The sequence below is a fragment of the Marasmius oreades genome, chromosome 10 (genome assembly GCF_018924745.1).
Source record: "Marasmius oreades isolate 03SP1 chromosome 10, whole genome shotgun sequence".
Classification (NCBI taxonomy): domain Eukaryota; kingdom Fungi; phylum Basidiomycota; class Agaricomycetes; order Agaricales; family Marasmiaceae; genus Marasmius; species Marasmius oreades.
This window is the reverse complement of record NC_057332.1, coordinates 974,473-999,033: the sequence shown is the minus strand read 5'-3', so window position 1 is coordinate 999,033 and position 24,561 is coordinate 974,473. Positions and strand designations below refer to the sequence as shown.

The 24,561-nt window shown below is 47.6% G+C and overlaps 9 protein-coding genes across 9 annotated transcripts; 6 read left to right on the top strand and 3 right to left on the bottom strand.

The window, feature by feature from the left end:
* The first annotated feature begins 404 nt into the window (after window positions 1-404).
* On the top strand, window positions 405-3,429 carry E1B28_002368 (uncharacterized protein). The gene is made up of 5 exons (XM_043159284.1): window positions 405-572; window positions 646-1,180; window positions 1,244-2,437; window positions 2,488-3,267; window positions 3,327-3,429. Exons 3-4 carry the CDS (start codon window positions 1,817-1,819, stop codon window positions 3,253-3,255), a joined length of 1,389 nt encoding a protein of 462 aa, XP_043002884.1. The 5' UTR covers window positions 405-572; window positions 646-1,180; window positions 1,244-1,816; the 3' UTR covers window positions 3,256-3,267; window positions 3,327-3,429.
* A 258-nt stretch (window positions 3,430-3,687) lies between these two features.
* Window positions 3,688-6,382, top strand: E1B28_002367 (uncharacterized protein). The gene is made up of 4 exons (XM_043159283.1): window positions 3,688-4,008; window positions 4,064-5,370; window positions 5,432-6,207; window positions 6,265-6,382. Exons 2-3 carry the CDS (start codon window positions 4,753-4,755, stop codon window positions 6,197-6,199), a joined length of 1,386 nt encoding a protein of 461 aa, XP_043002883.1. The 5' UTR covers window positions 3,688-4,008; window positions 4,064-4,752; the 3' UTR covers window positions 6,200-6,207; window positions 6,265-6,382.
* A 201-nt stretch (window positions 6,383-6,583) lies between these two features.
* E1B28_002366 (uncharacterized protein) lies at window positions 6,584-6,953 on the top strand (the record flags this gene model as incomplete). The annotated part of the gene is made up of 2 exons (XM_043159282.1): window positions 6,584-6,600; window positions 6,653-6,953. The coding sequence occupies 2 exons, from the start codon at window positions 6,584-6,586 to the stop codon at window positions 6,951-6,953; spliced, it is 318 nt and encodes a 105-aa protein (XP_043002882.1).
* Window positions 6,954-7,711: 758 nt separating this feature from the next.
* On the top strand, window positions 7,712-9,022 carry E1B28_002365 (uncharacterized protein; the record flags this gene model as incomplete). Its single annotated transcript, XM_043159281.1, has 6 exons — window positions 7,712-7,865; window positions 7,917-8,053; window positions 8,113-8,244; window positions 8,316-8,476; window positions 8,542-8,829; window positions 8,878-9,022. 6 exons carry the CDS (start codon window positions 7,712-7,714, stop codon window positions 9,020-9,022), a joined length of 1,017 nt encoding a protein of 338 aa, XP_043002881.1.
* Window positions 9,023-10,388: 1,366 nt separating this feature from the next.
* E1B28_002364 (uncharacterized protein) lies at window positions 10,389-12,256 on the top strand. The gene is made up of 5 exons (XM_043159280.1): window positions 10,389-10,758; window positions 10,821-10,885; window positions 10,946-11,230; window positions 11,281-11,542; window positions 11,595-12,256. The coding sequence occupies exons 1-5, from the start codon at window positions 10,648-10,650 to the stop codon at window positions 12,051-12,053; spliced, it is 1,182 nt and encodes a 393-aa protein (XP_043002880.1). The 5' UTR covers window positions 10,389-10,647; the 3' UTR covers window positions 12,054-12,256.
* Window positions 12,257-15,137: 2,881 nt separating this feature from the next.
* Window positions 15,138-17,610, top strand: E1B28_002363 (uncharacterized protein). The gene is made up of 4 exons (XM_043159279.1): window positions 15,138-15,207; window positions 15,259-16,093; window positions 16,148-16,658; window positions 16,852-17,610. The coding sequence occupies exons 2-4, from the start codon at window positions 15,307-15,309 to the stop codon at window positions 17,309-17,311; spliced, it is 1,758 nt and encodes a 585-aa protein (XP_043002879.1). The 5' UTR covers window positions 15,138-15,207; window positions 15,259-15,306; the 3' UTR covers window positions 17,312-17,610.
* Window positions 17,611-17,713: 103 nt separating this feature from the next.
* On the bottom strand, window positions 17,714-19,084 carry E1B28_002362 (uncharacterized protein; the record flags this gene model as incomplete). Its single annotated transcript, XM_043159278.1, has 2 exons — window positions 17,714-18,467; window positions 18,522-19,084. The coding sequence occupies 2 exons, from the start codon at window positions 19,082-19,084 to the stop codon at window positions 17,714-17,716; spliced, it is 1,317 nt and encodes a 438-aa protein (XP_043002878.1).
* A 169-nt stretch (window positions 19,085-19,253) lies between these two features.
* On the bottom strand, window positions 19,254-21,210 carry E1B28_002361 (uncharacterized protein; the record flags this gene model as incomplete). The annotated part of the gene is made up of 9 exons (XM_043159277.1): window positions 19,254-19,451; window positions 19,505-19,652; window positions 19,707-19,861; window positions 19,917-20,162; window positions 20,216-20,472; window positions 20,529-20,592; window positions 20,651-20,710; window positions 20,767-20,967; window positions 21,022-21,210. 9 exons carry the CDS (start codon window positions 21,208-21,210, stop codon window positions 19,254-19,256), a joined length of 1,518 nt encoding a protein of 505 aa, XP_043002877.1.
* A 379-nt stretch (window positions 21,211-21,589) lies between these two features.
* E1B28_002360 (uncharacterized protein) lies at window positions 21,590-22,669 on the bottom strand (the record flags this gene model as incomplete). Its single annotated transcript, XM_043159276.1, has 1 exon — window positions 21,590-22,669. The coding sequence occupies one exon, from the start codon at window positions 22,667-22,669 to the stop codon at window positions 21,590-21,592; it is 1,080 nt and encodes a 359-aa protein (XP_043002876.1).
* Window positions 22,670-24,561: the final 1,892 nt, after the last annotated feature.

Sequence of the window (24,561 nt, the reverse complement as noted above, 5' to 3'; positions counted from 1 at the left end):
TCAAGAAAGTTTCGAAGAGGTCTTTGCCATCCAGCAGCTGCAAACATCGAGTTGCAGAGGTCCAGTTAAGAGACCGAACCCCAGTGTCAAGTCCTCCGCAAATCACGTCACATCATATTTCCGAGTAAAATCTTCCTTTGAAACTTTGAGGTAGTCAGTAAAAATTTTAGTTGGTTTACGGTTTGGATATGCATTAATGATGTTTAATACCACTGAGAGTATCAGAACTTGTCCTGAAGACGCGGGCCACCCGCAGTTGCCCTACAGGGCCTAAAGCCGAAAGTTTTGAGTTTTCGCAAGACATGACTTCACATTCGGGCCTTGAGTGAGTATGTGAACGGAATTGACTGGTACGTTCATGGGAGTTGGGATTGACAAAACCCACTGGATCGTACTCTTTACGTAACGCTAGCACTTTTTTGGAGCCAGGGAGCAGACGCCTAGTTATTCCCCGCTGCCAGCAGCGAACGTTAGCACATTTGCTTGTGAATTCTCAAAGTCATCATCATGTTGTTGACAATAGTAATGGGTTTCTAAGGTGCGTTTTTTCCAGTCATCGCCGGCATCCACAGGTGAGTTGAACATTCCCGCAGTTCTGCAGTTGTAGAGAGCGCTCTTTTATTGAAACCTCCATCAATCCAGCAGAGTTAGCATTACTGGCTAGGTTTCGTGCGCCATCATCGAAAGTTCGAGTTCAATGACCCGGAGACTCCAATATCATGTTTCGAATTCTATCGCTTGCGTACACATACTTATCTGCCCGACCCGCAACATCATGGTCACTATCTGAAGCCGAGGAGAGGGCGAAATCGGAAGTACGAAATAATCAGCTCAAAGCCTCAAACTGGGTCTTGGCACTCAATGCAAGGAGGAAACTCGCTATGTACGCTGTCATCCTTTTGAAGGGCCTTCGCTTGACCTATTCAGGCGGTTGAACATCGGAACGGTCCACTCAGTCTCCGTGCGACATCTCTTTCGTTCATCTATCTCACATCGATAATGTGCATGTTTCAAGTGTTGAATCATATTGCCGGAGAAATAGGTAGAGGTCTTACTTCCAACCGACCTGTCAAGTACTGCCCTAGTTGCTCCTATGACTTGAAGTTTATCAGATCGCGGCAGCAGGTATCGGGGAAACGACGCGGACGGAAACGAGTTGAATATACAGATTCCTTATGTCGTGGGTCCCTCGTTCGTCATTAGTTGGTTTTTTTCATGACTGAACCTCATTACTTGTTTTTAGATTTTATAGGAGCTAGAACTAGTCGCCTCTCGCTCCTTGACACAAAGAAGTCGAACGCTGAGTTGCTTTGGCCAAATCAATTGTGGATGATCTTAGGGTCAATAGAAGACTACGGAAGGAATCTGGCAATATTTGACTTATTTTTGGTTCAATTCTTCGGAAGGATGCGCACGGGATAGCTAGATGCGGGATCTTTGGCGACCTTTCCCACACTAGGTGTCTCATTGGCACGCTCGACGAAATGACATTGGATAATGGAAATCAGGGCCAGTTGCACCCACTCAAGTCACTCGGGTACCTCACACAAAACCTATCCGATTATTGTTGGGCAGGATCCGATGAATACACAGGTTGCACAACCACTGCATTGAATCCCCTCTTGACATACATTGCGGATAGTTTTCGGGCTGGCGATGGAATTCAGCAATCGGTAACGACGCCTGGTGCCCCAGTGTGTTAGGCCCTCAATCCACCACTTTTCCTTTATTTTCCCGTTTCAATATTTAAGAGACAGGAACTGAGGGGTTTCTTCAGACTATCAGTCCAGATTTTCGTCTCGTCTAAGGCTCTCGTATGTTCCCTAAAGCTTCACTTCTTTCACTTGCTCTCCTCACAGTTGGTGCACTCGGCCAACAGGTCGGCACCCAACAATCTGAGACCCATCCCAAACTGAGTTGGTCCAAATGTGCTGCCGGTGGATCCTGCACGACCCAACAGGGTTCCGTTGTCCTCGACTCAAACTGGCGTTGGCTTCACTCCACCAAAGACACCACGAACTGTTACACCGGCAACACATGGGACACCACTCTCTGTCCTAATGGCATCACCTGCGCTCAGAACTGTGCCCTCGACGGTGCGGATTATAGCGGCACATATGGTATCACGACCTCCGGGAACTCCCTTTCCTTGAAGTTCGTCACCAAAGGACCTTACTCTACCAACATCGGATCCCGTGTCTACCTCATGGATACCTCTGATTCCAAATATCAGATGTTTAACGTGCTCAACCAGGAGTTCACGTTCGACGTCGACATGTCCAGGCTTCCTTGCGGTCTCAACGGAGCTTTGTACTTCGTCTCCATGGACGCAGATGGCGGTATGGCTAAGTCCACTAACAACAAGGCTGGTGCCAAGTACGGTACTGGTTACTGTGATACACAGTGCCCGCACGATCTCAAATTTATTAACGGCGTGGTATGTTTTCTCTCCTCTACCTCCTCTGCAGTAGCTAATTGATCGATCAGGCTAACTCGGAGGGCTGGGAACCTTCTGACAACGATCAGAACGCCGGAAAGGGTAAATATGGGACGTGCTGCAATGAGATGGATATCTGGGAAGCCAACATGAACGGTGCCGCCGTGACTCCTCACGTCTGTCGCGGTACCTCCGGTGGTCAGACCCAGTGCAGTGGCATTGACTGTGGTGACAGCCCAGACCACAGGTACGATGGTCTCTGTGACAAGGACGGATGCGACTTCAACTCCTTCCGTATGGGAGATACCTCCTTCCTTGGCCCTGGCAAGACCGTCAACACCAACTCGAAAATTACTGTCGTCACCCAGTTCCTCACCAGCACCAATACTACTTCCGGAACTCTCAAGGAGATCCGTCGTCTCTACGTCCAGAACGGCCAGGTCATCCAGAACTCGAAAACTAAGATATCCGGGATGAGCTCCTACGACTCTATCACCGATGCTTTCTGTAACGCCCAGAAGCAGGCCTTCGGTGACACGAACTCGTTCGAAGACAGGGGTGGAATGGCAGCTATGGGACAGGCTTTCGCAAAGGGAATGGTTTTGGTGATGAGTTTGTGGGACGACCACGAAGCTGGAATGTTGTGGCTCGACTCGAACTACCCTCTCGACAAGTCCCCATCTACTCCTGGTGTGGCTCGCGGTGCTTGTGACGCCGCATCAGGTGACCCCAAAACGGTTGAATCGCAGCACGGAGATGCAACCGTGGTCTTCTCTAACATCAAGTTTGGTCCCATTGGATCGACTTATGCCCATTAATCAAATCTTCAGGTCTGTCTTTAGCTGTTTCGAAAGCCTTTATTAGATTCTGACTCGTCAATCCTCCTCAGTGTACCCGTGCCGTCTGTTGTTCATCTTTGGCTGTGTGATGAGCGTATACCACGTCTTGTTTGATATGTACCTTATACACGGCAATATTATGAAGTTTCCGCACAGTTCAAAGATTGAAACGTGAAATGGTTCACTGACCGCAAACACCTAGCTCGATTTGACCTATTTCCGATTTTGAGCCGTATCCTGTTATAGTCTACTGCATTTGCATGATCCATAACACATATGCTGACGTATTCGCGGACGGCGAAGTGTTCTAATCGGCTACCTTGTAAAAATGTGTCGAGTCAATGTCAGGGCAGTTGGCGGCAGTTAGCGGGTGTCCAGCATCCCAAATATGGTAATTAGGGTATGTGACTTGTCGACCATAACGCACTTCCGATTTTTGTCTTTTCCGCTCGGTCAGAGCTCTACTTCTCTCGCTTGTGCTCCATCCTCACTCAAAGGACTCGGGAAGAGAGCTCCCTGCAGGCACCGGTAAAGCACTTTCCATTTGTCTCTATACATACAAGAATCACAACCAAGATCCTCAATACAATTTAGTATTCATCGCATTATCGAAGGATGAAAAGTGAATCTGGACGAACCTGATCAATCTAACGCTAAGATCTACCTGATTGCTGTGCAAATTCCAGAAAAGGTTGGGAAAAGAGATAGTTCGGGCAGACTTAACCAAACCAGGTGAGAGTCAAGATTACTTTCATTGGCGCGTCATTCACAATACTTGATCTTTGAGGAATGAATTCAATACGGACATTTCTCGAGGTGTCTGGTAAAGAGTCACAGCCAGTTATTGCTTGACAGCTCATTCCTCGGTCCCAAAGCCAGGTAGATGAAGCTTGCGCGTGTCCGTGAAGAATTTGATCCAGGCTGATTATAAGGTCATTAAAGTGCCGGACGGAATCTGTTGGAGTATTTGGTGCTTAATTTGGGACAGTGGTCAGAAGAAAGGTCCTCACGAGTTGGCTGCATACGTCACTTTTGGCGATTTCTCCGGTGCAGTTGTGAATACTAGCACTAACGAAACAATCTTAGGACCCATGATGCAGTGAAAACTCTGCATGAGACTTGCTCATGGTCTCGGACGACATTGTCTACCTCGAACGGAACGGGCCGGTCTCTCGGTCATCCTAGCTTTGAGACAGCAGGATCCAAATGTCTGTCCACCGAGTGGGAGACTTTACCGTGGTTACGTGTAAATGCGTTCTACTTTCGCGGTTACAGCGGGTCGTTCTCGGACTGTTGTCGACAAAGTTCAAAAATAGATTTACGCTGTTATAACGCCTGCACACACGGATTGAGTTCGTCTGCCGCTTTGCCGCTCTCCAGTATTTTTCCGCGTCCAACATTATTTAAGAGCCTTTAGAAACGAGAGCATTTCTTCAGGCTCACAGTTCAGCTTTTCGCATCGTCCAAGGCTCTCGAATGTTCCCCAAGGCATCGCTCCTATCTCTCGCTCTTCTCGCTATTGGTGCGCTCGGCCAACAGGTCGGCACCCAGCAAGCTGAGAGCCACCCCAAATTCAGCTGGTCCAAATGTGCGGCCGGTGGGTCCTGTACCACCCAACAGGCTTCCGTTGTCCTCGACTCCAACTGGCGTTGGCTTCACTCCACCAAAGACCTCACGAACTGCTACACCGGCAACACATGGGATAGCACTCTATGCCCTGACGATACGACCTGCGCTCAGAACTGTGCCCTCGACGGTGCGGACTACAGTGGCACCTATGGTATCACGACTTCCGGGAACGCACTCACCTTGAAGTTCGTTACCCAGAGTCAGCAGAAGAATATTGGATCCCGTGTTTACCTCATGGACACCTCGGACGCCAAGTATCAGACATTCAACTTGCTCAACCAAGAGTTCACCTTTGACGTTGACATGTCGAACCTTCCTTGCGGCCTCAACGGAGCTTTGTACTTCGTCTCCATGGACGCAGACGGCGGTATGGCCAAGTCCACTAACAACAAGGCTGGTGCCAAGTATGGTACTGGTTACTGTGATACACAGTGCCCACACGATCTGAAGTTCATCAATGGCCAGGTATGCTTTCGTACTTTTTCCACCTTCTCGCTTTGCTAATCTGCTCGTGGACTCTTTTCAGGCCAACGTAGAGGGCTGGCAACCTTCTTCAACCGACCCCAACGCTGGATCGGGAACGTTCGGGACATGCTGCAACGAGATGGATATTTGGGAAGCCAACATGAACGGTGCTGCTTTCACTCCTCACGTCTGTCGCGGTACCTCCGGTGGTCAGACCAAATGCAGTGGCACTGACTGTGGTGACAGTCCGGACCACAGGTACGACGGTCTCTGTGACAAGGACGGATGCGACTTCAACTCCTTCCGTATGGGAGATACCTCCTTCCTTGGCCCTGGAAAAACCGTTAACACCAACTCGAAGATCACTGTCGTCACCCAATTCCTTACCAGCAACAACTCTACTTCCGGAACTCTCAGCGAGATCCGCCGTGTCTACGTTCAGAACGGCCAGGTCATCCAGAACTCGAAAACTAACATTGCCGGCATGGACTCCTTCGACTCTGTCACTGATGCTTTCTGTAACGCTCAAAAGACGGCTTTCGGTGACACGAATTCCTTTGAAGATCGTGGTGGGCTTGCTGCCATGGGACAGGCTTTCGCAAAGGGAATGGTTTTGGTGATGAGTTTGTGGGACGACCACGAAGCCGGAATGTTGTGGCTCGACTCGAACTACCCTCTCGACAAGTCCCCATCTACTCCTGGTGTTGCTCGCGGTACTTGCGACTCTGCATCAGGTGACCCTCAGACGGTTGAGTCGCAACATGCAAGTGCTAGTGTGGTCTTTTCCAACGTCAAGGTTGGTCCTATTGGATCCACTTTCGGCCACTAATCTTCAGTGTACGTTGATTCCGAATTCTCTCGAAATTTGAATGAACTCTCACTCGTACTTCTCAGTTCGTCGCCTTTCGACTTTGTTTGATCCCAGAGGTCATCACATGTACTTACATACCATCTGTATTCTACATGTACATTACCATGTAAGAAAACAAAAATTGATGCCGTTCCGAATAAAGCTGCTCGCACGTATCGATGCTGTACTCGATCTAGTTCGCTTGAAGCCTTCCACCATTGAATATTGATTATTGATTATTGATTACCAACATTGTTGCCGCCCAGGCCGGTCTGGGCCTATAAACCTGTTTACTAACCAACTTAAAATACAGATGCCTGCAACTTTTTCTCTTTTCTCTCCACACCTCGTTTCACCAGCAACATGAGTCGCGTACGCTTGTAAATCCGGAGTTTTTGGGTGTGTGGGCACTTGCTGAATCCACCTGAACAGGCGTAACGTCCATGGACCCATCTCCTCGATCACTTTCGAGAGCCAACTCGAGCTATCATCGGCATTTCTCACTTTATTCGAAGTAGTCGAGTGGAGTTGGGTGATCGATCCGTCCCTCGCACGAGGGCGCTGTCGTCTATCTGTGGCACTCGTTCTCGCCATCCCGAGCTTGGAGACCATTCCCATCTCCCCGTTCAAGTGTCTTGTGGCGCTGTTACCAACGCCAGGTCAATGTGCCCAACTCTCTTATTTTTGTACCCGAATATTGTCGAAGAAAACTATTCAAGCTCAAGTGCAGTAGTCAAGCTCGCGTACTAGCACCTCCAGGAAAATGCTAGACCTCATCATTAAGTCGATGGCAGTCAGTTTCGCCGAAATTTCAGGTGGGAGTCCGTGCGTTCCTCAGAATTTTTGAGGGCCAATGCCCTCGTTTCTGGAGAGTCGGAAAGAGTAGAAGATTTTCAGATAGATTTTCAGATACCCAGCGAGCCTCTTTGTTATCGCTCACCATCCCCGAGGAGGACCGTGGAACCGAACTTAACCGAAATGAAGGACAACTCTTTAGGCGAGTATCTATATCGTCAGTCAATTTCACGAGTTTGATTCCGCTCTTCGGAGAGGACTTGGTTCTCCTTCTAGTGGCCTACATTCAAGGATTGTCTCATGGCGGCGGACGTGAGGTTACACAAGGAAATTGTTTTCTCCTTTTCTCCTTTTCTCCTTTTACTCCCCCCACCCCCCTTACTCCTTTTGACCGAGAAATTTCAAACACCCTGCAAGACCGCAAATGACCGACCCGCCCTACTGCACCTCACATAGACGCCTACAATGAGAGGCGACGCGCGTTATTCTCGGCCCCATACCAAGAAAACCGTTAACTTTGAACAGTCCTGACGGAAACCGAATGTTTGCATCAGGGTTTCTGGACACCCTATCTTTTCAGGACCCCTGACCGGTGACCCGGCAGGCAGATGGAATGATTTTGCGTTGTTTTGGATCGATCAAACACAGAGATTAAAAACAGCATTTCCATCGTCTCCTTCCTTACCACTTACCACCATGCCCTCAATCAAGGTCAAGACCCGCTTTGGCAAAACCGACTTCAAGTACACAATTTCCACGCCCAACAACCCTAACGCCAAGTCGATAGAAAAGAACCTTCCAACGTTGTTTTTCATTCATGCAGTCTATTTCGCGCACGACGTTTACCACCGTAAGCGACAATATCGTCATTCACTTAAGTGACTCTAATTTACTTTCTCAGTTCAATTTGCCGACCCCAGAGTCAGGCGATTTAACTTAGTTGCGTTCGACCTTCGACAACATGGCGAAACAACTGGCGACAAACTTCCCGAAGGATATGGACAGCGAGAGGCGACAGAGGACGTTGCCAAGCTTATGGTAATTAAGCGTCGCTTTCTTGCGTTGTCCTTCCTTTCTCACCTATATATCCACTCCAGGACGCTTTGAAGCTCCCCGCGTGCCATATTGTTGGAATGTCTCTAGGAACCATCATCGCATTACAGATGGCAGTATCGTATCCTGAAAAAGTTGCTTCATTGTTTCTCATTTCCCCACTCGGGATTGAAGAGGTCCGCGGACGCTTTGACAGTTCACTCTATCGGTATACAGCGCTGACTTTTTCTTTTTCTTTACTCGACAGCCCCCCGACATCGCCGCGGGGAGAAAGGAAATACACGATTGCTGGTGTGAAGCTTTCACAGACTCCACAGGCGGGAAGATAGACGAATCAGCACTTATGGATGCTGTCTACGGCGGTCTCCAGCTCGCCTTTAGCAACAAATCATCTACACTTATCTCTGCGTAAGTTATCCCCAACGCTTGGTTAGGCAGTATTTGAAATCTGAACGGAACGATTACAATATTAGGCTGATCAAGAATACTCTTCCCCCAGCAAGGAAGAATTGGGGGCCTAAAGGTCTCGTACAACACCGCATCGCTACCTTGGACATTTTCGTCAACAGAACATCTCATTCTAAAGAAGCCCTTTCTAAAATTAACGTTCCCATCACTCTTGTTCACGGCCTTGACGACGTCGCCTATCCTCTCGAATACACACTTGAGCAAGAAAAGCAGATGAGGGACGCTGGCATCAACGTCAAAGTGGCCAAAATCCAAAACGGTGCGCACTTCGTCGCCGTGGACTATGGAATTGAGTGAGTTCGGACGTTGGGCTGGCGGTGCCTCATACTGATTAGTAACAGGATGAATCCAGTTTTACACGATCATGTCATGGACGCTGTCAAAACCGACGTTCCACCCGCACCTGCGGATGCAGTCTCACCGTGGGACGCTAGACTTCGGAAAAATGGATGGATTCCTGGCGATGTCTCGGACGAGGATTATTAAACGCAAATTTCTTCCATCGTCTTTGTTGTCACCGCAGCCGTTTGATTTATCTGGTATACCAGGGGATTGACCTTCGTCCCCCTCTTTTTTTTTATCTGCATGTATCATTATCATTAACCATGTCCACTGCGTCCTTGTTTCATCATTCTATCGCATGTTCGTATCAATGTAAAATTGCTGCTTTGTTCATCATGCAGGGATCATGAGTGCATATTATCTTGAAAGTGGAAGGAATCAGGACGAATGAAAGGATTCTTGATCATCTGTTGTGATATTGGGAGGAGTATGGTATTCCTTATGCTCGCTATAACGAGAGCACTTTCTGATTCAAGCATTTGCACATGCAGTACAAGTCCCACAAAGCGCCACAAGGGTCCCATCTTGGAAGCAGTCACAAGGTGAAATATCAGGTGCAGAGTGGACAGCCTCCCTCATCAGGCACAAAAACCGGATCATAGAGAGGGTCCGGTGGGAACGGATGAGGCGTTGAGACTTCGCACCGTCGTTGGGTGATACTTAGACGAAACACTGACAGTCCGGGCCTTCGTAGGTATTGCAACTAGTATTGGGAAACAGCCTAGAAGCCGCAAGCTCCTCGAACCTCTTATCCACGACCAGCTGAAGCCTGAGAGCGTCGGAAGTCGACATCAATCAAGATTCAAGAACAATCAGGTTTCATGGTGAGTACATCGACGAAACAGGCAGTGATAATGGAGTTATTGAGGTGACGCTGCAAGACGACCGGTCGAAATTTTTCACGGGCCGCTGAAAACAAGAGCACCAACGTTATACGATGCTTGGGGGATTTTAGCATCAAAGACATGCGAATCCTCGACAGCCGGAGAGATTTGGAGAGTCAGGAGAGGGTGCTTATGGACGGGATAACTTGTGCTATCCGAGGACGCTGTGAAGGTGCAGACAGATAGAATCGGAAGGTATCCCCTGTACCGACTAAAAAAAGAAGAAGGTGGGAAGAAAGATGGGTTGTGTGTAAGATAGGCATGCAGATAGATAGATAGAGCTGGTGCACGAAGTCCGGTCTGTGACATGCCACTCGCAGAATCAGGATGAGGCCTTTACGACGAAACCATGGTCTCGTAGATCATTAACGAAACAGCGGTAAGTCGAGGAAGTCTTGAGGTTGTTTTAGTCGTGAGTGTTTGAAAATGGACTGGAGGCTTTATGGCAATCGGGGAGGGATCGATATAGTATATTTCCTTTTTCAAGGTGTTCAAGTTGCGCTATGTCTAGAGCAGTGGATGAGAGCTTTGAGTCTCAGTTTGGTATCCCTTTATTTCAGCCTCGCTGCGATGAGCCATCTTTTCTTCTTGACGATACTGCATTCCGGGATCATTTGAGGTCTAAAGGAGATGATGCTTCCATAGCAAGTCCAATCAACATAAAAGCTTTACAATCGAGAGATGAAGGGATGTACTTTATCCTGATCTGAGGCGAGAAGACTTGTAGGGGTGGGTGGTAAAGGATACGCCGTAATAGCTCGTAATAGTCACCGGTTCACCAGCTGCCTTTATGTAAATGCGAAACTTTCTTACCTTTCCTTCGCCTCCCCGTCCCTCTTGTTACTCTACATCCTCCCTCGATTCTGAAGGTTTTTGAGAACGAATATGCCTCCAAAACGAAAGTCCACTGGTCAGGACGCGACCGCAGCGAAGAAAGCGAAAACTACGAAGACAAACACTGCAGCCAGGTTGAAAAAATCTAAACGCGTCGAATATGTATGGGACACGCGTTTTTAATTCCTGCAAAGCTACCATGCCGTGTTTTTACTTTCCAACAGAAGTCTTCATGGTCAAAGGACAAGCCCGAGGGTAAATGGGCTCGTAGAGCTGTTGATTGTTGGAAGTGAGTTACGCCTTCTTTACGGTCGGGTCCCTTACAGATCTCTCGAATTGTTCCCTGTAGCTTATTACCGCCATACGATACCTCCATCGACGACTCCCGATGGAAAGTATACTATGAAGAGCGTGCTGCTCTTGACAAGGTCAATACGCGTGGATCGAACGCGTCCGAACCTATCGTTTCAGAAGAACTCGGTCAGGATACTTTCCGTCTCTTATTCAACGCCAGTAAGAGTGTCTCCCAAACCATGTACGGTGCAGTTGCGGACGAGGACGAATGTGTGGCCATTGCTAGGACTCTTCGTGGCTCGTTGTACTACACAGACCTTTGGGGCAACGACGAAGAAGGGTGAGTGAAATCTACAGTGATCCTGTGAACCGTCAGTTCATATTTATCAGAGGAGATTCTGACCCGCGTACGGTCAATGCAAAGACGCGCCTTTACTCACCCTTTGGGCTCGGCACATCTATAGACTTGTGCTGGAATTATCATTACCGTGCCCGGATGTTCAATTCGTCCGAGAAGTTTGCCGACTTGGTCGCCATGAGCAGAAGTATACACGACTGCGACGCAAAAGAACCTCGAAACTGTTCAGCCATGACCAAAGACCGCAATGGGCGCCCAAAGCCTGAAGAGGGAGCTATCAAGGTCATCAAAATGGTATGTTCCTTGGCATTCTCTCTGGCGCAAGGTTGATGCGTAATTTTGACAGAATGGTTCTTCGATCTCTGGTACGACTGCGAAGAATCTTGAAGAATTTGAGACGACTCTTTTCGGCGCTGCAGGATGGCTGTCCCCTCTCAAAATGTTCCACATTGTTGCCCATGCTGGCACCGTAGCGCACTACCAGGAAGCGCTTGGTAGTCAGCTGCTCAAGAGAGCAGGTTTGGACAAGTTTAAGTTCTGCAAAGATGAGACTGACGGGAAAGCGTTGGCGGATAAAGAGGCTGTCAAGTTCAAGGAATTGTGGGAGGAGTTGAAGACCAAGGGTGACAAGCCAATTTGTGTGCCGCAACGACTCGTGTTGGCTGCACACAGTCCTGAAGAAGACGACGATGAGCAGGGGGGAGAATGTGAGAAGCCTGCCGATGGGGAAATGAACCCTGAGGAGCCCGAGAATGGATCTGAGGATGGAGAGTATGACGTGGAAGAAGGAAAAGAAGAGGTATGAGATTTGACAAAGATTTCTATTACTATTTGAGTCTCGCGATGGAAGATCTATTTTACTCCCATTTTCGTGAAAAGTCACTCTACTTCCATAACCATTAAATCTAGCCTACATACATGAGTACAACTTCAAGCCTATTACTTACATAGACCTTGCCGAGATTATCTGTCGAAGCTTTAGGCGGGGGTCTGTCGGACTAGTCGGACCCAGAAATCCGAACTTGAAATCACTGCTACCGTTGGAGTGTCAAGAAGAGCCGAGGAACTCATCGTATCTAGCTAACTTCTTACGACTTTCCTTCCACTCTCATTGCGCACGGGACACAAATAATCATACTTGCATAGAGCTCGCCCTTGCTGTGTTGCTTATTGTACTAGGCTCATTTCTTTGACTCTTGATCCCCAGTGAAAATCGACACTATTACTGGCACTTTGCCAGCTATTATCGGGTAAGCGCAAGCGAAATATCTGCCGCTAGGTGGCAACGGTCTGGCAATAGCTAAAATCGATAGTACCCTAACTAATATTTGAGTGATTTTTGCTACGGAGTCACTATTTCAATTTTCGGCAACATTACATCACAAAAAATCGCGAATTGTGATATACTGTTACACAGTTTGTCACCACGTGTCAGGACGTTGAAACCAGATACTCCAATATCATCCATTATCTTTTGCCGGGCAGATTACCAAGTCAATATATTTTTCCATCATCTATCTGGTATGAATATTTTAAGTTGTCAAACCCTGAATGATCTCCAAAAGGAAATAATGTGGAGTTCATTCACTCCTGAATTTCTGACTTTGTCATCATAGCGTACAACTCCCCAATAATTTTTTTGTTTGCTTATCTCATAATGACTATAGCCTGCCTGATGTAATAAATAAAATAAGCTGGTTGTGACAGGGAGTCCTTCATGCCACAAAATTTAATGGGGGTATCATTCAATGTAGGGCTTCTACATTAGGACAAGGGGGTGCCTTTGTTGGCCTTGTTAGATGTATCAGCAGTGACCATCTTAGAACTGTATAATATTCAGGATCATCACCTGTAGAGCAGGTAGAGTAGTAGATGAGTGCATATTACATGTCCTAAACTCAGATTTTGAATGTGGGGATGAACCTGTACGTCGTAGGTATGGCCGGCGCGCGCGCGTAACGCAATCAAAATCGCTAGCACTAGGCCTAAATTTGACCTTCAACAAAATAGTACTTGTAAGTATGAACTAACTTACTCGGTTTCGGTTACTCGGTACTGCATGCATGTGACTGCTATCTAAAAACCGTAAAATATACTAAACCAAAATATAATAATTATAATACGTTACTCTATATATAGCTTGCAGTCACGTCAATTGGTATCAGAAACAGAAATTAAGAAAATCCCTGATATAGCAACATCAAGTGCACCATATATGAAATAATTACGCCGAAATGAGCATTACAGATTTTTTTTTGCCCCGGTGTAGGGCAAACATTGATAATGTCATATCATGTCATATCTACATTATATTTGATGGTAGGTCGTCAGATAAGTGATAACAGCAGATGAGGAGCCATCGTAGTTAGCGTTTACCCCCGTGGTTTTAATCCGGTATAATCCAAAATAAGGTATCCCATCATCTGGCAGGGAAATGATACTGATTCTGCGATAAGATATCACAGGCACGTCATGATAATCCATTATCCCAATCCCCGGATTTTTGTGATGTACAGATACTTTTCAAGTTAAATAAACTGGTTGGTTCATCCCTTCCCTTGCTGCCCCTTGAGGTTGCTCCCAGGAAGGTAAATTCTTGATTTGGTTGCATTTTTAATGCGGGAGAGCTACGTTAATCAAGAGTTTTCATTTTTTGAGTTCATTACGACATCGCTCATGTACATCTTGAAACGTTTGTAGTGACGTACGTACAGTACTATCGATTTTAGCTATTGCCAGACCGTTGCCACCTACACTACCAAAACTGGCCCATGTCGTACAGATATGTGCTACTTTATATATATCCCATAAACTCAATATATCGTGAACATATATTGACCATGCCGTAACCATGCCGTAACACAATCCAGCAAAGGGAATTCTGGCATCCCTTGTTCCTCCCGCGATGGAAATGGGTCCAAATGAGATATTTTACCTACCAAAGGTCAATGTATGCAAAAGTAGGGCAGGAGGACCACTAGAAACATTTGTGCTAAGTAATTAGGGCATTGTCATGTGACTCTACATATCGTGAACATATCTGGAGACAGATGGTGATTATATAAAGTAGCACATATGTCGGCTATCTATTCAGCTATTGGCGGTGTAGCGGCAGATATTTCGCTTGCGCTTACCCGATAATAGCTGGCAAAGTGCCAGTAATAGTGTCGATTTTTACTGGGAGCTTGATCCTCCCCGAGTCTACCTCAATTATCACGCAAGAAGGGGGCAATATCACAACACGATGCATTGAGTCAGTTCAGTTTTACTTGGGAAGCCTCAAAGATTGCTCGCAGTCCAGAGGCTCTGTTTCTCAATGGGCTTCCTGCTGTATACGTACCTCCTGGACACGGTCATCTGCCTTACAATGCTGTCAAGGGTTGCCATGAAATTAAACCCCCCAAGTACGACAGCCGAGATGTTTTTGTTGGGTGCTACGTGTGCCTTGTGAAGTGAGTGTATCTACGGTTATTATTGATACTTCCTGCCAAGTAGCCTACGCGAACAAGTCTCTAACGACAACTGAAACAAGCTCACCGTTACCTCCCGAATCCTTACCAGAGCGAGTTGGCTATTACCCTGATTACAGAATTTATCAGCCTCAAGGCTTGCCGTACACCTGGCCACAAGGCGACGTCTCGGACTAGGAAAGAATACGCAATCAAGCCGCCGTTCCAGTTTGCCATATTCACCAAGTTTTCCAGAATCAGGGTTGCTGTATATCAGGTCTTAGACCCCACTTTCTGATTGAATTTCTCGCACCGGTGCCTTCCCGCTGGTTGTTTCCACAGTAATATTACCATACTTGTTGTCTCGTCTTCATGGATGTAATAGAATTATTTTTCTGACGTGACCAAGCGGAAACGTGGATGTACTGCCTTTGGGAGCGCGTGCACGGTTTTACCTGCCCATCGATCATGATTTTGAGCTCGTCACTGCTGGAAAGTTATTCCAAGTAGGTATGCACTATTGTTGTGCATTCTTTCTGCTCAATGACTCGGATTGATTAGACCCAATCAGAACTAGTACCTTTAGTACAGAAAGAAGGATTCCCAAAAATGTCCGACCAAGCGACCCCCTTCATACCGCCGCTAGGAACTCCCCATCCTCCCAGCCCACATCCGCGTATGAATGGTTCTGCAGGCTATGACTCTGGTAGATTTCCTTCAGGAGGGTTATCTTATTCACCACAAACATCTCGCAACACAGGCTATCTCCCGCCTGGGCATTACACCCCCTCAGGTTACGGAAACTTACCTCTAGGCATCGACACCTCGGGTCGGCCACCGGTTCAGCCTGGGGGACTAAGTGCCGACTATACTGGTTACCCGAATTTAACACCAACGCCACAACTACAAACTAGCAACACACCTCTTCCACCCACTCCCGGGAGTCAACGACAACCAGAACCGTCGCCGATGTGGCCAGGACCTGGAAGTTTTGGAACGCCATATCATCCTCCGATGCATTTCTATCCAGGAGCACCAGGTCCTTATCATACACCTTTTATACCACCAATGGGAACGCCTTTTATGACGCCAGGTGCATGGCCGTTACCCCCACACCAAACGCCATATCAACCCCAGCAACCTCCATTACCTGGAGGGCCACCACCGCCCGTAGGACCACCACCATTCCAAGGATACCCACCTGCGGCCATGTTCCCTGGGTATCCAATGTATCCTGGAATGATCCCGCCGCCGGCAGTGGGTCCGTATGATATGGCAGCGCTGCAGACTGCGTTGGGCGGGCCAGCAGCACCGCCGGGTACACAGGGTGGGCCATTCGCGAGAGCAGGAGAACCAGGAGTAGACCGGTTAAGTCCTTGGGCAGTTGGGAGGCATTGTACGTCTTTTGACTTGCATCCTCCGCATCTCATCTCAACTAAATTAATAATAGATGGGCCTGTCCTAGAACCTTTCCTAACTCACATCCTTAATGTGAAACCGATGATAAACCCCCTACTCCTTCCCCACACCCCAGACGCCGACCGACCCTACCTCAAATGGAACATGCTATTCGCTTCCAACATGTGTCAACGTTCTGGAGATGCAACTCACGTCTCATGGAATAAAGGTCGAAATGAACCCGCAACCTTCCCTCGAGTAACCCGTCTCACACTCGTTCCTTCCCTCTCCACCGGTTCACTTCGTAACGCCGCCGCGACTATTCACGGTGGAAATTCGCAACAGAACAATAACCCGCTCCCTACAGCATTCTTAAATCAAGGAGAACAAACACCAATACCGTTTATGATACCGGTTCATGCATCTAAACGTGAAGTTGGAGTGACGTGCGGTGATGTGATTGACGGAATTTATATGGTTCTGTGCGAGATGTCGGGTGGGAAAGAGTTCAGTGTGCTACCGGAGAGATCGGACTTGAAGAGGGCTGTTGCAGCTGCCTACCGGTATGTTTTTTAGTCCTTTCTCTTTTTCCTTTTTGGGGTTTATGATTCTTGGTGGTCTTGAGTAACAGTGTAAAGACTTTGTAGTTCCACCTTACTTATTTCAATGTCCTCTTATCTTCCGTTTTGCCCTCCTTTTTATCATTTTACCGAACAACCTGCTAAAGCTCTTTTTCCCTCTTTCCCTGCCTCTCAGACATAATCGGTCCCGAGCTCCAGGTGTACCGGGCGGAAGCCTCGGAGACGGACTACGAAAGATGGACTGGCTCTGTCTCGACGTCTGGTTCGGTGGTATCCGCTTTCAAGGTTGCGAATCAACGATCCGAAAAGCCTGCGGTTTCGGTCGAGGTGGGACCTTCAACAACACGACCGAAAACCGGATCCCAGAAGACGATTACCCCGCGGATAATCCTTGTACATACGAGTTGCTGTGTGTGAGGAGGACGCCTATGACTAGAGAAGAGGCTGAGCAGGAGGCTGCTGAGGAGAGAGTGAGAGTTGAGAGGTCGGAGGCGGAAGAGAGGGACCGGGCGACTCAAAGGGACAGGAGGAGAAGCAGGGCGGATATGTCTTCTTCAGCTAACAGCTCGAATATGGGTCCTCCGTTCGTTGCTAGGGTGGACACGGAGACGGATTCGAGTAGTGTGAGTGCGTGAGCTTCCAAGGAGGCTTCACTGAAAGTGAAGCCTCAATCTATAAAGGCTAGTTTCCTGCCTTGGGTTTTTTCTCATATCCATCCGTTATCGCTATCCTACTGGTTCTGCATCTGCATGCTCTCTACAACACTTCTCACTCATCATTCCCCACAAGTCGCTGTATTTTATACACACTACTATTGTTTCTTACGGATTATCATGCTATAAACTAGAAGTTACACCTACTGTAAACTCCCCAGAAGGTCCTCTCTCATTCGAAGAAGCCCATTTGACTAGGAGAATTACGAGGTGTCGCTGTATAGATTACGAATAAATAAACGAGGAGGGTCGTAACAATCTACTATAATCACGTCCATAAAGTCCATCGCTGAAATGATGGCAATACATACACACCATTCCGCCCTAAGCTCGCAACGAATCTCCCCACTTTCTAACCACCCCCTCACCGATCTTTTGAAACGGAAACCTCTTTGCATCTCGCATGATAATCGTCCCGTGTGCATTATACACATCATCGAAGAACGCCAGCTCTTTCTTGATCGGAAGAGTATTGAGCTGGGAAGCAATCCTTTTCTGTAAAGGGGACAGGACGTCCTTTCCCTTCGACGCCGGCGGAAGGGTAGAAGGGGTCGTGGAGGTCGTGGAGGTCGTGGAGAAGCTAACTTCATCGGCAGAAGCGGACGTTGAGAATGAGGATGGAGGTGACGGTGACGGTGAGGAATCGCCATGAATCAAATTCCCCACCGTTTCTTCAACAGCCTCTTCCACCTTTGCCAAAACCTTAGCAAGGGTTTCCGCACTTTTCTCCCCTTCCTCCAAGAGCTTTATCCGTATCTTGGACTTATTGCTCGCCTTCATAAGTCTCACCGAAAGAAGCGTGATCACGACCGGTACGAAAAATGGGAGTGAAATGTAGAAGAGGATATTAAGTGGGAATCGGAAGACTAGGAACGGGGGCATAAACGGTCGTTTTCCTGATTTCTTTGATTCTTTCGATTTGATTTTTGGTGGTGGAGAGGTGGGGAGGGTGTATGATTTGATGATGCGTGGGTAGTCGTCTCGTAAGGTTATCTGAATGCCATTCGTCGTATGGTCGACAAAGGGATCGTCTACTTCGATGGCTGCCGTTACGTATGGAACTGTTAAGTCGTATACACTTTTCCGGGAGTGTCAGTAAAAAGAAAAGAAGAATAAAAGCAGGAGGACCTACGCATTGGCGAAGATTCTGAACTCCTGAAACTTTGCAAGTGCCTGGTAAAATATTCTCTGAGGATCCGCCATGACCTCCAACAACGGTCTCCCTGTATGAGACCACTTATCGACACAGTAAAACTGTTCTCCTGTTCTCGATAATAACCGTGGGCCCACGATAGTCCCCAGATAGGACATCACGGATGGATATCTTGGCAAACCGAGATGTGGTGTAGCGATGGAACTGAAATTCACTGGGGTAACGTCGTCGAAAAAACGCTTCTGGTATAAGATGCCAATAACGTAGCGGGATACGAGACCGCCCAGAGAATAGCCAGTTATAGAGAATCTGGTTACAGCTTTTCCTTCCTGCGAGAGTGCGTGCACCTCGTCGAGAACCTCCTGAGCAACACGTTCGCCACCCCAGTCTATGCCATCGTAGGTCGAATCTTCGGAGTTTGCCTTTGCTACCATGACATGGAACTCCGGTTTTTGAGAGGCATGAAGCTCGAGTTGTTTGAGGTTAGATGGGTTGCCCCACATACCGTGGACCAGAACGAGTAGATGAATAGGCTGGGACATTGTGAGGGGGACTTGCGAACAATCATCAATCATTTATTGATTTGGTGGCAGTAATATAGGACGCGTCATCGGCACAGCGACTTACAGTACCGGAAAGTTAACCGGATTATATCATTTTCATTATTAATATACTACATAGATGAATTATTGAAGTATGAGTCTACAGAGTTCATAGCTCATCATCTATACGAGTCGCAAATAAGGACTCGAGAGATTGGATCCCTCGAGACCAGATACTACTCGCAGCACCGATACATCCCGCAGTAGTTTCCTTGCAGAACTGAATCAATCCCTCCACTCTCCTTCGAGATGCTTCAGCAGTGGTGTTCGGAAGATCCTCCTGGAAGCCCTGGTATTTGAAAGCAGGCTGTAACACGGTAAGCAAACGTGGATATATCACTTTTAGAAAACAACCCTCACCTCGATTCCATCATTTTCCGACGCATCGTTCTGCCTTGCTAAACGGCGGAAGATATCGACAGCATGTAAACTTTCACTAAATCTATGAAGCGTGTTGAAGAGCGCAACAATCTCTGAACGTTGAAGGGGGTTGGCATCGGGTGAACGACTAGAGACGTAGGGTCAGCATCGGGGCTACCATTACAAAATGGGCAATGCATACCTCAAGGAAGTTTCATCGAGCTCAAACAGAACTTTCAATGCAGTAGCAAGACCCATAGTCTGCACTTTGCCCCACAATCGACACTGATCACAATCAACGCAATCCATGATGCGCGTAACGTTGCGGAAGTGGTGCTTAAACTCTTCTTTTAATGCCTGTTAAATCCAGGATGATTAGTTGCGCCAGAAAAACCTAACGCAATCCCCTCACCTGGGCATTGATACCACCAAACAAAGCCTTTTCGTCAAATTTACCCGCCTCATGAGCAATACCCAGAACGTTGTTTAGGCGCAATGCTACCGCTGCACTATCGGCTCCCTCGGCGTAGTCGTATAGGAAAAGATGAGGTCCTAGACGCGCAACTGCCCGAAGAAGTAACACCGTATTGAAGTAAATATATTCTAGGCGCTCCGGATAAGACGCAACGCGTGTAATGTAACAATTGAGGTTCGGAGTCTAGATTTCAAGAGAGATAAGTGATTGTTTTAATTTCAATATAAGACGCGTACCCATTCTCCAGTCGTATGGTTCAGATAGTCCAGACAGATGTGAGTTGAGATGGAAGCGTGAAGACCGGATATGACCTTGTAATACACACGTTCTTCCAAACATGTCTGCGCTTCATTCAGAAGATCGGAGGAAGACTGAAGTGATGATGGAGAGAAACAGTTCTCCTCGTATATCGAGCGCCATATTTGTCGAGCCCCTTCTCCTGTGTATCCTGTATACCGTTCCGGAATTTGCGATAAATCAAAATAATCGCCAACTGTTTTTTTGATAGCTGAGAGATGATGAAGACGAAGAATAAAGTATAGGCCACACCTTTAGGGTCTTCTAGGTAACAAAAATCTGAGTCGCGATAGTAACATCCTGCTAACTTGTCGTACTAAGTGCAGAGTTGCGTCAATATCTCAGCTGGGGGCATGAAATAATGTAGCGCATACATTTGTGACATGATCAACCTTGCTTAACGTCTTCATCCTCCATCTATCGGGTATTTCTTGCTGTAGAAATAGAAGAGTTTAGATATTGTTCGTCATTTTCAATATCAAGGACACACCTCATCAACAGTGTCTAACGAACACGTCGGCTCTGTACACATTGCACTCTCCTCCCAAAATGGACACCCTCGATACATGTCCATCTGAATATATCGGAAGAAGGGTATCTTCACCAAGCCTTTCAAACTTTCATACAACGCGTTCTTGACATAGTCCACGGTTTCATAGTCGCATGAAGTAGCTTCTATCGGACCTCTTGGCTATTCCGATGTTCAATAGACATCTTGTTTTCGTCTTTAAAAACTATAACGCACCTGAAGGTTTTGACACTGTGTAACGTCCAACACAGGCAAACTATTGATCGTGTCCTCCTGAAATGTTCCCTTCGCCGACGTCAACGTTTCCTCTGAGTCGCGGAGAGGGTTCCTGTGTCCAAGTAAAGAGTCACCGAGGCATGAAAGCGAGAGGCTCAGCAGGAAGAGAACCTTGTACTTGCAGGCCATTGTGTTAGGGTGACCGGTGAAGGTGGGAGATCAAATTACTCCGAATGACATCCAAAACAAAGCGACACGTCACCCAGACGGAAAGTTCTTTATGGGCTTTAATTACGGGCGGCCAGGAGGGCGATACGAAAAGGGTCAAGGGATGACAAAGGAATGACAAAGATATGTAGTAGTGGTCTGAATTCGATGATGCAGATACAAGCGTTCCTTCTTTCATTATAAGTTGCTGAGCGTGTGCTTTATTACTCATATTGGTTAATCATAAAACTACAAGTAAAAATACAAACGTTATGTGCCAAATGTCCTCAACAAGCTCAGCATGACCGAATACACCGCTCGAGTCCTCTGAACCTCAGGCTTCCTACGGACACAGAACAGACTAAATTTGCCACGACCTCTTTGAATTTCGTTCCCTCTGGAGACCAACCACCGATGGAAGGGGTGTATTCCCCGCATGTAACGTATTAAAATCCTGAAGATCGAAATATCTCGGACCAGGACCCACAACGGTAGAAGCATAGGAAGTAGTATGCCCCCAGGGCATCGGCCCAGGCATAGGTGGAGGGGTTCTGTACGTAGGAGGTCCATTAGGTCCAGGACGAGAGTGAGAAACGAAACGCGAGCGGGGTCCAGACGAATGAGGATAATGATCGATAGGTCGAGGAAGTGGACCAGGATATGAAGGCAACGGTGGGGGTGACGGACTGCGGTAGGTGTGACGAAGTCCTGGACCATGGCCAACAGAATAATGCCCCGGCGGATACTGAGGGGGCGGGGGGTATCGAGGATGTGATGAGTACTCCATGTACGGATCGTAGAACGTCGGTCTTGGAGGAGTAACATAATGTGCATCTGGCATTGGCATCCCCACAGTCGAACTTCTAGAGGGTGCGTCCGATGTCCATAGAGATGCCTCTGTGTGTATACTGGGAGCACGGAACACCTTATGGCCGTGGCCCTCCATAGGTGATCTGTGTCCGTTATCTCGTACAGAATGTCGGGGGAGTGAAGCTGATCGCCGGACATCGGCTGATTTTTCTCTGGTATTGAGAACTTGGCGGTGCGGCGGTGTAAGTGGTCGTAAATGGTGATCCCGAGAGGTAGCGGGATGTCTGTAATGACGGGAGGTTCTGTTTCGAGTGGAGGACCTGGAACGTTCGCTGGACCGATCAGAGCTGGGAGACCGTGTCCTATACCTATGCTGGCGAGGGCTCTGCCTCCTCCTCCCGTGCTGCGATCTTCTACTTGCCTCAGAATAATGGGAGCCGAGGTTGAGAGACTTCGAGCTGAGGTGACCATCGCTGCCTCTGTGTGTATGACGGGTCTCTGTATTTCGACCGCTTCGGCTTTCCCTGTAGTCGACTACTCGGGAGGAGGATACGATGATTGGTTCTGTCGATCTACCTCGTTGGTTGTTCCCAGAAAACGGTGAGGATAATGTTGCGAGGAGTCTTTGCATTGCATGAAAGAGACGAGATTATTCACGAAGCTCCGTTCAATATAAATCGTATGCTATGTGTGCTGTGGATGCGGTAGTAGTTTGTACAACAAATGCGTTTCCAAGAATCGTGTTCTGTGGAAACCTTGAGAGTTGAGAGTTAAGGTGTTCGTGGGAGTGATTTTGGAGTTGTCATCATACCATCTTGGGAAACATCTTGATGCAGTTTGTATGGGGTCCTCCGAGGTCATGCATATGAGCGTTCGACACTCAATGACAGCGCTAAGCAGCCAACATTTGGACGAGGTGATACCTAATCGGGTTAAGCCTAGTATTCAATCATTTGTTATCCTTCGAAGAATATAATCGTTTACTTACCATACCTAGTCAGTGACTATGGAAGTACGCCGACTGAGGGGAAAGGCGGCTTGAATAACACAGCTGCGTTATCGAACAAACGAGGCTCGGGAATGGCTATTGACTCAGTTTGTGGCGATTTGTACTTGATTGTCGTTGACAGTCTCCACAGAATATGTATCTGGGTGTCCATTCTTCCTGTAATTGTCTCCACCTTCGACGAGGCGGTTAACTTGGTTCTCGGGCCATTCCTCGATGGATTGAGGAACTTCGTTCAGAATTCATAACGGGTTGTTTCGAGTTTTGGCAGTCGGATCCAATCCTATACGATAACTTTCCAGCTTCAGTTCCAGGTAGTTTACAATATAACTTGCCACGCACCTGAATTCCAACCCAGATGGACATGCCAGTGAGTTCGCCCAACCTAACCCATCCTTTGTCAGTACTTATCGGCTAGATCGGTTGCGTCTTCGAAGCTTTACATCGTCTCTTATTGGGCAGGTCGTATTTTCGTTGTTTAGCGGACGTAGAGGCTGGTTCAGATATGGGCATCGAGGCAACGTTGGTAAACGGTCACGCGTGTCCCCTTGAGTATAACTTTCGACACAGGGCTCCTATCAGAGTCTGCGGCGTTAGCTTCTATTATTTCCCTGTCGATGTCAACAGTCAGTACTTCAGTCCTGAGTCGAAGTAAATAATGAGCAATTCTGACAGGAAACTTGCCCTATTGTATCGGTTCCCGTCGGCGCATTCAAGATACGAGCTAGAGTTCCAGAACCAACTCTAGGCAGAAACGGACTGGCAGGGAACGATTCAAGACCAGTCATCGCACCCCCAGAGCACCTGAATGAAGAGGGAAATTTCTACGAAAAAAATGCCCGCGCCGGTCCATGCCGACACTTCTCCCACCTGATCCCAGACAAAACCGTTCGTGGTCAGAATTTGTTCGATTTTCTCTCTTGTAATTACTAGCTCATCTTTATGAAAATCACTCACTTTGCTCGCCGCCTCTAGATTGATATCCGGCTTCTTGGTCCTAGCAAATCTATTACCAGGCGCTCGTTGCTGAATGGAGGATGGCTGTCGACACTGGGTCTAGGAGCTGAGGCTTGGAAGCGCAATCTAACCTTGACGTATAGTGCTCGACAGGCCGGCATGGTACATGTACCCCATGACATTCTGAGATGCTGGTGATGTGCCAGCTCGTTCCATTTCCATACGTACTGAGAGCATTTATACAGCTTCACTCAACATCATTGGCATCCGAGAGTGTGACAGATCGGAACAACCTTCTTCCTGCGGTTTTTAGCCTTGTGTCAACGTTTAATGAATGTCCAAGTGAGGAAAAGTTGTCCCTGTGGTTCGCATGCAACTGAGGTTTTGGTTTTCTTCCTGCTAGCGTGGGTCGTTGGGTCCATTGTTAACCTGGAATATACGAACAGTGTACTCTGGTTGATTGTCCTGGCGTGGGTTCGTACGCCAGAGTTTCCTTTCAGTACGGATACTCATGAAGATTACTGGTACCCATCAATCTCTAGATGGGCACGCGAAGTCAT

What these genes read in the sequence shown, in the direction of transcription:
- E1B28_002368 (XM_043159284.1), top strand. Translation starts at nt 1,817, where the DNA reads ATGTTCCCTAAAGCTTCACTTCTTTCACTTGCTCTCCTCACAGTTGGT. An exon ending in TCAAATTTATTAACGGCGTG is followed by an intron (nt 2,438 to 2,487) that starts GTATGTTTTCTC and finishes TTGATCGATCAG; the next exon opens with GCTAACTCGGAGGGCTGGGA.
- E1B28_002367 (XM_043159283.1), top strand. Translation starts at nt 4,753, where the DNA reads ATGTTCCCCAAGGCATCGCTCCTATCTCTCGCTCTTCTCGCTATTGGT. An exon ending in TGAAGTTCATCAATGGCCAG is followed by an intron (nt 5,371 to 5,431) that starts GTATGCTTTCGT and finishes GACTCTTTTCAG; the next exon opens with GCCAACGTAGAGGGCTGGCA.
- E1B28_002364 (XM_043159280.1), top strand. Translation starts at nt 10,648, where the DNA reads ATGCCTCCAAAACGAAAGTCCACTGGTCAGGACGCGACCGCAGCGAAG. An exon ending in TGGGGCAACGACGAAGAAGG is followed by an intron (nt 11,231 to 11,280) that starts GTGAGTGAAATC and finishes CATATTTATCAG; the next exon opens with AGGAGATTCTGACCCGCGTA. An exon ending in CTATCAAGGTCATCAAAATG is followed by an intron (nt 11,543 to 11,594) that starts GTATGTTCCTTG and finishes TAATTTTGACAG; the next exon opens with AATGGTTCTTCGATCTCTGG.
- E1B28_002363 (XM_043159279.1), top strand. Translation starts at nt 15,307, where the DNA reads ATGTCCGACCAAGCGACCCCCTTCATACCGCCGCTAGGAACTCCCCAT. An exon ending in TTGGGCAGTTGGGAGGCATT is followed by an intron (nt 16,094 to 16,147) that starts GTACGTCTTTTG and finishes AATTAATAATAG; the next exon opens with ATGGGCCTGTCCTAGAACCT. An exon ending in GCTGTTGCAGCTGCCTACCG is followed by an intron (nt 16,659 to 16,851) that starts GTATGTTTTTTA and finishes CCTGCCTCTCAG; the next exon opens with ACATAATCGGTCCCGAGCTC.